The sequence below is a fragment of the Siniperca chuatsi genome, linkage group LG13, assembly GCF_020085105.1.
Source record: "Siniperca chuatsi isolate FFG_IHB_CAS linkage group LG13, ASM2008510v1, whole genome shotgun sequence".
Classification (NCBI taxonomy): Eukaryota; Metazoa; Chordata; class Actinopteri; order Centrarchiformes; family Sinipercidae; genus Siniperca; species Siniperca chuatsi.
The window spans coordinates 19,421,512-19,434,578 of NC_058054.1; the positions used below are offsets into that span (position 1 = coordinate 19,421,512).

Genomic DNA, 13,067 nt, shown 5'->3' on the forward strand with positions numbered 1-13,067 from the left:
CGATCAACACCTCAAATCTGCAGTTAAAACTGCTTTACACCTCCAGTGAACATGAAGTTAATACTTTACTTACTTTAATTACTTGATTTATTCATTTATTTGCTAAAGGTGAAATAAAACATACATACAACATATGCCGATCTACAGTACATACACACTGTAAATACATACATACATTTAACCACGTACAGTAACATTAAATAAACTCCTGTTATATTCAATTAAATTAAAATTTGTCAGAAGTAAAACACTTATATAATATTGTGTTTTAGGGCAAGTATTAATTTAACCATAAAATGTACAGAATGTGTTGCAGTTGTTCAGTTTTTTGTTCACAGCTATGAAGAACCAGAGTCATATAAACCAAATAAAACATGCTGTTATATACATTTCAGACCATTTTTCGAAAGGATTTTTAAAGTCTTTCAAACCCTGGTAGAAATTATACTTTCTTCAGTCATGTTCAGAGCACACAGTTCATGTTCTTTGTAGGAAGGACATGTTTCAGAGTTGAGAGTTTTCTTCATTGGTGCTCTCAACAGGTCATCTGCAATAGTGTGATACTCAGAGTACCTGTCTGAGTGTTCCTGGAGTTACAGCCAGACTGTAGATAAATCACTGTGGCACCATGAGGGCTAAAAAGAAAGCGAGCAATAGCCCGAGGGCATGGCCTCACCTTGGGTACTGGTAGTTGTCGTTGTACCTCAGGAGGGGTGAATTTGACGAAGAGCAATATGCCCTGTGAAAAAGATACACAACTGTTAAATAAAGCTGAAGCCATGGGAATGGAACTCAGCAATGGAAATAACAAAAAAATCTAAATATTGTACACACCTTCATATATTTATACATATGGGAGCATACTGTATAGTCTACATTCACTTTCTTTCATTTCTTACAGTGTAATTTACACCATTGTCCACATCCAGTGCAAGGAAGATAACCATAATGAAGAAGAAGGCAGTCCAAAGTTGGGGTAAAGGCATCATGGCTGCTGCCCGAGGATTGGCAATAAAAGCAGATGCCAAAATATGTTCGGTATAATGGTTCGTACAGTACTGTACATCTTTGGCTAACTACAAACAGTAAGTTTATCGCAGGACTCCGATTTTTGACTTTACTTGTAATAGACAGTACAGTAAGTATGAGGAAAAAATACATTCAGCCACTGTGGAGATGTCGACACCAAACTCATAAGACGTGAAGCCAGGGACAGAGAATATTGCCAAACTCCATTACAAAATATAGCATGTCTGTGTTAGCCTTAAGTCTTGTTGAGCCAAACTTACCTGGCACAGAGGCAACACATGACTCATGGCTGTAGAAACACCTGTGTCATGAAAGTTTGTTTGTCTAACTGAATCTCCGTCACTGACAAAGAGTCCATTCTGACTTTCCTAGTCTTTTCTCATATTCTTTAATGGAGACCCAGTGGTAATGTAGAAACCATGCAGTAATGTACAGTTTGGAGTGTTGAAATATTTATATGTGGACTAATAATGTAGACTGACTCACTCATCACCCACATTTGTGCCTCACTTGAGGATCAGCCAGACGCGTTGGATCAGGAGAAAGGTAAAATCAAATGCCATCTATGGCTCATGGCAAAATGCTATAACTTAATACTGTTTAAAAAAAAAGTTTTAAAAAAAATGCTATAAATACAACCGTGTTAAGCTCATACAGTACCTTAAGCGATAGTACTTTAACAAGTTGATTCAGTCCGACTTTATTGTTTACCTTTCCTGAAGACTTGACTACTTTCCAGATACAGAAGTAACAAATGATTCAGCTTAGCAGAAGACATCCAGCCAGGTCCCAGCGGATACTACCCATCTCTTCAACTCCTTCAGACAGACCCCGGACTCTTCTCCTGAACACAACACGCTGTATGTTTTGGAACATTTTACACAAGTCTGTAAAATAATTGCTTCAATATCAGTATCAAGTATTTGCGAAAACTTACTGCCAGAATGCTTCAACTGAAGAAGTTGCATTCTGAGAAATGTGGCCATCTGATGAATGACTCAGTCGATAATCAACACAGTCCTCTAGTAGTGGAAAAGTAAGAATAACAGGTTAGAAGGGAATTTTGTGATACAGGACTTTATAACTTTATATGAACTGGCCGTCTTGCTATCAGCTCCTAGAAATGCTATCAACAATTCCTTCTTTCATCCCTAGTTTTCTTTTACTTAGATTTATTCATCTTTTGGTCAAATATAAATTACTGCTCCTGCATGGAGGAGGAGTTGCCAACAAATGTAACTGACGCACCCTTCATAAAGTCACCCTGTTGCCACCACAACCTCACCAACATAAATGTCTCAAAAATACATGGCAGGATAAATGCGGTGAATCAGATGCTAAATAGATTATACTATATTATTATGTGTTTGTTATAATCAACAAATCCCATAATCGATGTCTCTGCTGCTCAGCCTCAAGACCATTTGTTCCTTCTCAAGATGTAAATCTTTTAAAATAGGACACAAATGTGATACTTTCATTTGTAAGAAAGAGTAAATTATTTCCTAAAACTGCTGGGCACTGTAGTTTTTAGCAATGTCACTCAAGCACAAGTAAATAAGAGGAAGAGAAGAGGTAGAGGAAGGCCTGAGCCAAGATGACAATGTAATACATCACAGTGTATAGCACAAGCTTTTGACTGCTGTAGCCTAATCCTGAGGAAACAACATGTTATTATCTGCAAAATAATCGATCATCACAAGATTTTAATATTATATCAACTATTTCCCACTGTATTAAATGTTTCATTGAGCTAGCAGTATCTTCAAGTATCTCCAAACATTGCCCAGACCAATGATTTCTCTGCCAAAATGAACTCCTTCTTGTTGGCCCACTGGCCTCTCTTATCACATTTTGATGGAGGACGATTTGGATTGTCATCTTTCATCAGTTTCTTCTCTGGATTGCTTGCTCTATTTGGACAGGTCAACTGTTATCAGACATATTTAATTTTTAGCGGTCATCTCATCTATTCATCTATTTACTTGATCTTACACCAACTTTTAAAGTGAAGAGAATATTTCATAAATTAGCATTCATTATTTTGTTTATGGCCACTTCAGGGCAGTGCAATCTTTAAACACAGAATTAACATATCACCATATGGCCCACTTGTTAGCAAACAATTGCCTATTTACTAATCCAGCAGACATGAACCAACATTCAAGTTCATTTGGAGTCATGTTTATGTCCAACTGATGAATGTAAGTTCAATATTCAGGCTCCATTTAGCTCTGTTTTGGTCTCCACTAGCTCCTGAGGGAAATATCTCTCTCTTCAGTCGCAAAGTGCTCCACTACGTTCACCACTACCAAAGTCTGCACATCAGTGGAACGGGCAATGGGTCCAGTCAAGCTTTGTGGGCGTTTCCAGTTGATGGCTAACTATTTATTTCTGCTGTTTGGTACTGGGCAGCTAGCATACAGTTGGTTTTTAGAACTTTTTCACTAAAAAATGTTTGTGTTTTGTGCTGTTTTACATATATTCTATTGTTGAGTTTTGTGTATTTAAAGGCCCATCTAGAGACATGCATTGCAAATTAGCTTATGCTATAAATGCTGTGGTATGTGGCATTGGTTCACGCTATATACTTGTCCCTATACAAATAAGCATTAAATAAAAATAAACAGTTGGAAATTACATTGATGAGAGCTGTGAGAGTAAATCCAAACAGTAAAGTTGCTGGCTGTAAAACCAAAACAATGAGCTTAAAGACTGTAGAGCTGAGGGGAACTGCAGAGTCAGGTGATAATTCTCTGTGGGTTCATCACTACAGCAACCCCATTCACATCACACATAGCCATTTTTTCTATTGGTTACAGAAAAATATTGATTTGTGCAGCTTTAACTTTTTCCATTTGTTTGTTCGTAATCCTGATGATTAAACATTTCTCACAGGATTTATACATATGAAAGGACAGAGCCATGGCTTTTTTACCATGATAATATTACTTATGTAAACACATTGAAAATAAGTAAAATTCATGCTTGTGGGATTGGGTATATGTGACATTTTTGAAAAGCTTAGACATTCATTCACAGGTATGCATGTAATGTGATATATTAAAAGGCTTTATTAGCAAAGGCCTTACTAACAAAGGACATTTTGACTTCAATTATTAATAACATTAATAATGGCTGCATTCCATTTATTTGTTCCAGTGAGCTATCATTGTGTATGTAATGTACTTTAGTAGACCGAGGAATAATCAGATGTTGGCTCACCGGAAATGCTAATATGGAATGACACTATTGTCAGTGTTATTAGTTACACCTGTGCTTTTTCTGCTATGACAAGTCAAAGAGTCTGGGATGAGAAAGGTCATTGTTCACTGTCATGGACGGTTACTGAAGTGCACATAAGGATTCTCCTGATTTTCTTCCCTTACCATCTGGTCACCCAAAGGTGATCTATGATAAATCTACCTTTGAGTTTGTAAGTGCATATCATTGCTTTTTCTGCACCATTTGACTAACTTTCGTCCCTGGAGTCAAGTCAAAAATAGCAGACAGTAGAAATGGTCTTATCAGCAAAAGGGTGGATAGGTGGATCAACTCTGGGTGGATGCACTCAAGACCGGACGCAGCGAAGCAAATTAAGCTGACATACTTCGAGCATCAGTGGACTGTGGCATCACTTTTTGTGACAGGTGCTACAGAGCTCACATCAGACCACACAGAGAAACAGGCTTGAAACTTTGAACCAGAGAGGGCAGCAAAACACTGCTTCTTTAAACTGCAACAAAAATACCCATAAAAAAACTTGGAGAGGATGAGAATTATGATTGATCTGAAGGGCAAATTTTTATCAAAATATGAAGCATGCCAGTGTGGTCAGCACATTTAAAGATAAATGAAAAAGAACAATCTGAGAAGGGCATGTGCACACAATTTCTATTGCCAAACCTCTTTATATGAAAACATCATCATGAGAGAAAATGATCTGTGCTACAGTTTGTGTTTCTGGAGAGCCTGGTCACATCCATGTCAGATATGTTTCCATTCTAACACACTGGACGTAGACATAAACTCCTTCTGCTTGCCGTCTGTGTTGGATGTTTCCTTGTTTTGTGTGTTGTATTACTGTATTACTAGTGTGTATGATTGGGCCAGTAAACTAACAAAGTGATTTATTTTCCATTGTACAGACACTGCTTTTTGTACATCTTTCAGTTAATATTTGTTCCTTCTCTCTGTAGGGTGGACTTTATATATTTCTGCTATTTGACTATAATACCTTCAACAGAATGCCTCTAATGTTTTTTGCCATTGTTGAGTCTGTCTGTATAGGATGGATGGATGGTAAGGACACTAATTCTTTAAAAATCAAGACTCATTTAAAATGAAAGATATTCTATTAAATATTTCATTGATAAAGAGAAGAGGTGTTGAGAGTAGGATGTGAAGATATAAATTCCACTCGATCCAATCCTTTTTAAGGCAGGGGCCTAAAATATTCATGATATTGTGTTTAACCTCTGGAACAAGCCTGGCTAAAATACCCAGCGTTGCACCTCTAAGAAGACATGAAAGAAATGACCTAAAACAAATATCTGTGTCCAAGGTGCTTATCGTTACTATGACTACAGTGAGGACATGACTGTCCTTCACCTTATATGAAATATTCCTGGAAATTCATCACACCGGCCGTCTGCACAGTATTTATATTTCCATATTCCACGTGTGGGGATATTTATTTTTCAAAGTTCAAAAAATGTTTTTAACAAAATGTTTTTGTGTGAATATCACTTAACATACAGATATAGATAATATCGGTTGCGTATTATTTGAAACACCAAGAGGTTTACTTATAGCGGACATTTCACTAGCAGCAAAAGCACAGGTGTATCAAATAACTTTAACGATGGCTCCATTCACTTTACAGCAGTATGACTAACACTATGCAGCCAGTATTCATGCAGTTACTTACACCTGTGTTTGTCAAGTTAAAAAGTCTACAGTGATAACTGTTTATTATGACATTTTGTTGGGTGCTTCACACAGTCTCTGTCTTCCAATTATGAGATATAAGTATAATATATGAGTAACCGCTAATATTTATGCAAATCATTGTGAAATTGCCCAAACAATGTTTGTATTATTCCGAATTATTCTTATTAAGCCTGAATAGAATCGACACACTGCGCACAGTGAAACAATGAGAGAATTATAAAAAAAATTTATGAATTTAAATCTAATAAATAAATCAGAATTTCTGTTTCCCTCCCTCCTCACAGAGGCTGAAAGTTTTGTGTTCTCCAACAAACCAGGTCAGTGTCTCCAACAAACCAGGTCAGTGCGTCTTGCACAAACAAGACGCACAGGCATGAAACGCCTCAGGCACACGCAGAGTTATGTGCTTTAAAAGTGAATGGAGGTCCAGTTTTGATGGAGAAGTGCCCGAATGAAAACACCAACACTGAGATGTGACGACACAGACGGTACCATGTGAGTTAGTGTGGCAGAGCCTCACAACTACATACAATCACTGCTATCTCATCTTGTATATATTTCTTTTATTTGTGCTGCATGATGGTAATTATAGAAAGGATCCACTAAATCTATTATTGGTTGACTTTGGAGACATATGTAAATATAAGTGCACTTATTATATTATATATGCACAATATTATAAGGTGTATGTTGGTCATTTTTGCAACAACAATAAGTTGTAATTCTTATTTGATGTATAGTAGCATTAACAATATAAGTAGCAGTAGTGCAGAAGAATAAGCTTTTAGTTTTTTCACCAAATATCTACACGTAAGGGTTTTAATTGATCAAATGCAGATTTTTAAATGTCTGTGTAACATCAGATATTGGTAGAGATGCATGTACAATCACCATGGTATATATATATATATTTTTTTTTTTGTGAAAGTGAAAGCAGGGTTAGGATGCATTCACACTCACTTAGATGTAGGGAAAGATGAAGGGAAAGGCCCACATACTTTCCGTGGGAGTTCCCCCACCCATGGCCACGGCCTCGGTTATAGCCATACTAACTTTGTGTCCTGGACAGTATTTGTGAAGAAAATCTGCGTGAATTGTATCCATATTTATCCATATTAATTTCCTCTCAGACAATAAAACATAATCAGTCAATCAGTTGATCTTTATTGCCTTCAGCAGTGCTGGCCTTTATCTGTCCAGCTGCCCAGAGCACACTGTACTATATTCACACCTATATTTCACAATCTACCACAAGTCTTTAGTTACCGACTGACTAGAACTTTCCAAATAGATGTTGCATGTTCCTTTGTGTTTAGTTTGTATTTGACGTTTATTGTGTTTTTCATGTCATTTTTAAAGAAACCTGCGCTCCTGCATTAGAGTATGCAGCTGCACTGTTCGAAATTCTGAATCTCTGTATGACCTGACCTTTAAAAGACAGAAATCCCCTGTTTGATACTGGGTCAGCTGCATACTGCGACACAAACTGTTGAAAGTTGTGGCAAATAAATGCCGTAGCCAAGTATTCAGTGCACTGATCAAATATAAATACAATGTGATGAACACATTTATAAGAACTGATGCTGATGGTTGTTCAGAGACTGAATGTGGCTTTGCATGTGGTAAAGCAGCACATGATGACTTAAAGACTTTAAGGGTGCAACAAGCAGGCAGACATGTGTGAGGTGTGCTAGTGCTGCCTCCTGCTGGAGGGTCCTGGAACAGATTCAGTTTCATCATCTGCCACCATGAGGTAAATATGTAAATTAAATTAGGTTAAAAAAGAAAGTCTTTATAAGTTACACAACCACGGAGTAAAAATCATATTAGTGTGATAGTGTGGTAGTGTATATGGTTAATATGTAACTAAAATCGTCTTAAGCGTCTGTAACAGGCAGTTTGTATTAGAGTCAAAGGGCCCAAACAGCAAACACTGTGCATTGCATTACTGATATCCTGTGTTTGCGTGCAGCCATGCCTTCTCTCTGAGAGTTTTGACTGCAGCCACCAAGGGGCAGCATAACATCCCATAACATCCACAGCATGGCTTCCTTTCACTTCCCTGTGTCATTTCTTTGTATGAGAGTGATATGAATTGGCTTCTCTGAATGCATCTATACTAGAGTTGAAACAATTAATCAATTACTTATTTAATCTGTAACTATTTTGATAATAGTTTTATCAGTTAAGCCATTTTTCTAGCAAAAATGCCAAATATTCATTGGCTCCATCTTCTCATTTCTAATGATTTTCTGCTTCTTTGTGTTTAAATCATTTTAAGATGAATATCTTTGACCTTTGGACTGTTTGGTCAGACAAAACAAGACATCAGATTGGGAAATTGTGATATATTTCACTGTTTTCTGATATTATACAAAGTGAATGATTATTTGATTAATCATGAAAATAATGAGCAGATGAATTGATAATGAAAATAATTATTAGTCCAGATGTAACTTCCCAATTTCAGTCATGCTTATAAAGAATATCATAAAAACTGGCACTCAGGAAATAAAAATGAAATCAAACATTGAGCTCTGTTGTTGAAATTGTTTTGAAAGTACAATCATATATAGGTTTCAGTTACATCACATTGAGAGGTAGCTCAACCTCTCAATGTGATGTAAAAAACAAAACTACCTTAAGAGAAATATAGATGTGTTCACCAGTTACTAAAGAAACAGAGTTAAAAGTCAAAAAGGGAAAAATGGAAGAAACCAGAGAGTCTAAACTGCTTTATAAATCTGCAATACCATAATGCAAAATCACATCAAACAAATAAAAATTACAAGATTACAATTACAACAAGATAAAAATTGTCATAATATGCTTGTCAGAAACTAGCTTTCTTCAAGAGCGTAACTTTTAGGTTGAACATTGGGGTTGAGATCTCCACCCATGTAGGGTCCAGGGTCCTTAATTTATTTGTGACTATCTTTGTCTCAATACACTTCATAGTTACTGTTTATGGTGGTGTATATAGTATCTATAGTATTTAATACTTACTGGGGCACTTCAGTTTCCCTGTGTTGGATCATTAAAGTTTATCCTATCTTATGTTATCTCATCTTATCTTATCTCATTCATGTTCATCATTATTATGGACCTGACAAAATCAGCTCTGGACATATGCATAACAGGAAGAAGTGTAATATTAACTTTCCTTTAGTATTCAAATGTAAACCTAAATTAAAACAGAAATAAAAAAAAATATGAAAAAGTGGTAGCCAGGAATGAAACTGACCTAGTTTTAAACAGAGCCAAGCAGCAACAATTCAGGCGTGTTACAGTAGTTTGGTTGGGCTTGGATCCATGCTCTTGTCCTTCTCGCGCCAGTCCTTTGGATCTCGCGCGCGGTTTCTGTAGGCTTTCGGACGCTCCACAGAGGACCAATCAGAGGGCAGTTTCCCCCAGAAGCGTTGTCCCGTTGCCATGCAGTTGCCTCGAAAACGGTCCTGTCCGGCAGCGAGGGTGAGTTCTGCAACAAGATATTCATTCATCACTCATTTAATGCTCTGTGTAAACAGAGATTCATTCACTTTGAGCGAAATATTTAAAATGTGGATTCCTGTTTATTTTCAGGTTGTTCTTATATTGCCAGAAATCATTATTGCAGTCAAATTAGTTGTGTCTTTGTGCAAGGTTTGGTAATATTAGATGTTCAGTAGTAGAATCAACGTTACAGCTGTGCACAAGTTATTATAACATGGCAGTTGTGTTGCAGCCAGGCCACTGAATAACGTTAGATATGTATTTTGGTCCAAATGTTAGAGGCCAGCAGGCAGCTGCAGTTACGGTAGTAACCCGGAGACAGACACGCCTATTGCTGCGTGTCTCTCCAATCCCACTTGAGAGCACACCCGAAACATTTGCATACGACCAATGATCACAGCTTTGCAAATATTTGCCCGACTGGCATTGTCCCCGACAGTTTTAATGTGAAGTTGCCAGATTTATCTCTCAGTTGCAGCGTAGTGGACTAAAGATAAAGTGTATGTGTAGTCGAGAAGATACCAGGATAACTCGCTTCTACTATACTCTTTGCACTAAGGTGTATTTGGATTTTATGTACAACATGACATTTGAGGAACTAAGTGGGGATTATTCTCAAGAAAGGTAAATAATATGGATTATTATTAACTACATGTTTTCTTGTATAAAGTCGATGCATATTTAATGTTACCGGTGCCAACCTGTTACGTGACGCATATGGTTGAGTGCAGCAACATTACATGGATTAAATAGATGAATGCACGATAAAGGTAATTTCAAAGCTTTGTCTATTCTAACTACTAACTCACAGCTGGCGGCAGATGTTAAAATACAGTATTTAATCGGCTAACTTAACTGTTCTTCATGTCGCGAGACAGTCTCCACTTTTTTCGATAACTAGCTAACACGACGCTGCACACTGGTTAAAGGTGAACAAAAATCAGAATACTTGACATGGCAGTCTTAAATATGCCGTTTCACTTTCGTACAGCTGTCAAAACGATTTCTAGCACAAATTAATAACAGTTAGGCTAGCTTTTTACGTGGCGAAAAACCAACTTGTGCACATCTGCTTGAAACGATGCCGGGTGGTTAGCTAGCAGTCCAGCTAACGGTAGCCAGAAAAGGGACGGTGGAAAGTTTTTGTGGTACAGTTGTCACGATGGTTAACATCAAATTATTTGTCTCTGTGTTGCAGAATGGATTCAGTGGCGAAAGCTTTGGAAGAAGTCCTCACCTCTGCGTTACCACAGGGCTGCATTACAGTCGGAGTCTACGAGGCTGCCAAATCACTCAATGTGTAAGTACAAGGTTATATCAGAAATACTTTATTGATGCCCGAAGGGAAACTCTTTATATGGGCTAACACTAAGTTACTGACCTGACCTGACAGTTGTTAGAGAGCTCTCACACATCCTCTAATACACATGTACACGTCTGCTTGACTTATGTCTAGCAGGACTGTGCTTTGTTGAATTATAAAATAGACTAAGATTTATTTTCTTTTCCTCCTCCCCCCTCAGAGACCCTGATAATGTGGTTTTGTGCATCCTGGCCACGGATGACGAAGATGTGAAAGATGTGGCCCTGCAGATCCACTTTACCCTCATTCAGGCTTTCTGCTGCGAGAATGACATCAACATCCTGAGAGTCAACAACACCCGGCGCCTAGCAGAAATACTGGGTGGAGGCGCAAGTGGAAAACCGAGTGGGGGTGAACCTATGGACCTGCACTGTGTCCTGGTCACAGTAAGTATCTTTTTCTCATCAATCTACATGTTTTGAATCTTGTAATGTTGTGATTGTATACAAGATGATGAGAGATGTTCACGTGAGTGAAACTCATTCAAGGAAGAACTTGCCTGTACTTGTTCTTGTGCATTTGGTAAACATGTATATGACTCCTCCCTCAAGTGACTTCTTGGGAATTTCATTAGAGGGAACTATTAGTAACCATATATATTCATTCAGATCATTTATTCTCTTTTTATTAATATTTTCAGAGCCCACATTCTACATCATGGAAGGACCCTGCTTTGAGCAAAGTGAACCGATTCTGCAGAGAGAGCCGCTGTATGGACCAGTGGGTACCCATCATCAACCTGCCTGAACGATGAACTTTTAGTTGCACAAACCTGTGAAAGGACTCTTATCTGCACAGGAAGAGTGGTGTGAACCTTGATGGACACATTAGCACCAGATCAAATTCCAAAGCACTGCTGACGGGGGAAAGAAAAATTTGGAGGGGGAAAAAAGTCCCCGCTGTCTACATAGGGTGTATTTAAAAGAGAAAAAAAGAGCTGGGGAATGGATTTCCACTTTGGATAGGACTGTTTGGAGTTGCGTCTGTCAGCCTTGGCAACCAACATGAGATGGCGAGGCACTTGTATCGTCATGAGGTGGAAATTCCAAAAAGCATGTGCGTGCCTTTTAATGTAAAGCCGGACACTGTACAGAAGGATTATATCATGTATGTTTGGTAAAGCCTCTGTGACAAGTCAGAAACGTGGGGAGAAACCAGAAAACGGAGCTGCTGAGTGGACCAAGGCCTGTCTCTGCAGAAACAAAGCACTTGTTGAAACACTGGACCTTTTGCAATTTCACTTATTTGATTTGAATTGTTAATGTTGACGTTGCTATTGTCATAATTTAAAAAGGGAAGGGCTACACATCCAGTGAAGACATTCTGTATATTTAGTGTTTCCTATGCCAGCTGTTTTTTTGCCACAATTTAAGTTATTTCTAATGATATTTAAGTGTATTTATGTTTCATTTTTTTACCTTAACTATTTGCAAAATCTGAATGCATATGTATTGCTGTCAATAAAAAAAAAAGTATTTTTTGGAGCCAGAACTGCACGTTTTCTTTTGTCATTTCTGGAAATGTTAGCAAAGCCGAGCTGAATTCTGACTTTTAGCAGCTGTAAAGAGGAGTCACGTGCGGATCACAGGGGTCATGTTGGCCTCTGTGCCATCTCTGAGCTGAAGAGAACAATAATCCTCAGCGCTCTCTCTGCACAGGCTTCTGCCTCGGTCAGCAGGACCATGTTCATTCATCCAAACAGGTTCCCTTTTCACCGATTCTCAGTGATTTGTTGGACAGTTTAGTTTGCATTTTCACCAGGTGACTTCCCTACGTTCATGTGACAGCCTAGAGCATGTGACAACTGCACACAAGCTGCACAGTTAAAGAGGGAATATGGACACACAATGCCTATATTTCACATACTGCATTACAGAAAGTCTTCATAATAGAAGAGTTGCATGTGTAACATTGAGACAGTGAGGTTACATCAGGTGTTTTCATGCTATTTGTGTTGCTGGCTGCCTCTGCCCTCGGGACCAGACTATGTGGTGGAGCTTACTGAAGAGCACATGACTGGAACTGCTTGGAAAATGCTGTGCAGGAGGCATTGGCATGCAAGCTGTTGTGCAAGCCGGTCTGAACTCCTCCCTCCACTCCCCCGCTCTTTTCCTTTTCCAGCTGTGTCACGCACACACACACAGGTGATCTCTCTGGAGTTAAATATCAGTGATGTCACTGGGTTGATGTAAGGCAGGCAATTCCCTCTGAAAGAGCAGAGTCATGATCA

The 13,067-nt window shown here is 38.2% G+C and overlaps 1 protein-coding gene and 1 long non-coding RNA gene across 3 annotated transcripts; one reads left to right on the plus strand and one right to left on the minus strand.

Moving 5' to 3' along the window:
* Window positions 1-208: 208 nt before the first annotated feature.
* Window positions 209-9,334, minus strand: LOC122887266. Its single transcript, XR_006380507.1, has 4 exons — window positions 9,227-9,334; window positions 1,967-2,051; window positions 1,741-1,873; window positions 209-739 (listed from the first exon to the last, which is right to left on the minus strand). It is a non-coding gene; the product is annotated as an uncharacterized LOC122887266 (long non-coding RNA).
* Window positions 9,335-9,432: 98 nt separating this feature from the next.
* Window positions 9,433-12,328, plus strand: gadd45aa (growth arrest and DNA-damage-inducible, alpha, a). 2 transcript variants are annotated; one of them, XM_044220312.1, is made up of 4 exons: window positions 9,433-9,453; window positions 10,673-10,774; window positions 10,998-11,223; window positions 11,478-12,328. In XM_044220312.1, exons 2-4 carry the CDS (start codon window positions 10,674-10,676, stop codon window positions 11,589-11,591), a joined length of 441 nt encoding a protein of 146 aa, XP_044076247.1. In that variant the 5' UTR covers window positions 9,433-9,453; window position 10,673; the 3' UTR covers window positions 11,592-12,328. The 2 variants fall into 2 exon arrangements, with proteins under 2 accessions (XP_044076247.1, XP_044076246.1); XM_044220311.1 differs by lacking the exon at window positions 9,433-9,453 and adding an exon at window positions 9,900-10,098.
* The last annotated feature ends 739 nt before the right edge of the window (window positions 12,329-13,067 follow it).

What these genes read in the sequence shown, in the direction of transcription:
- gadd45aa (XM_044220311.1), top strand. Translation starts at nt 9,977, where the DNA reads ATGTGTAGTCGAGAAGATACCAGGATAACTCGCTTCTACTATACTCTT. An exon ending in GGGGATTATTCTCAAGAAAG is followed by an intron (nt 10,099 to 10,672) that starts GTAAATAATATG and finishes TCTGTGTTGCAG; the next exon opens with AATGGATTCAGTGGCGAAAG. An exon ending in GCTGCCAAATCACTCAATGT is followed by an intron (nt 10,775 to 10,997) that starts GTAAGTACAAGG and finishes CTCCCCCCTCAG; the next exon opens with AGACCCTGATAATGTGGTTT.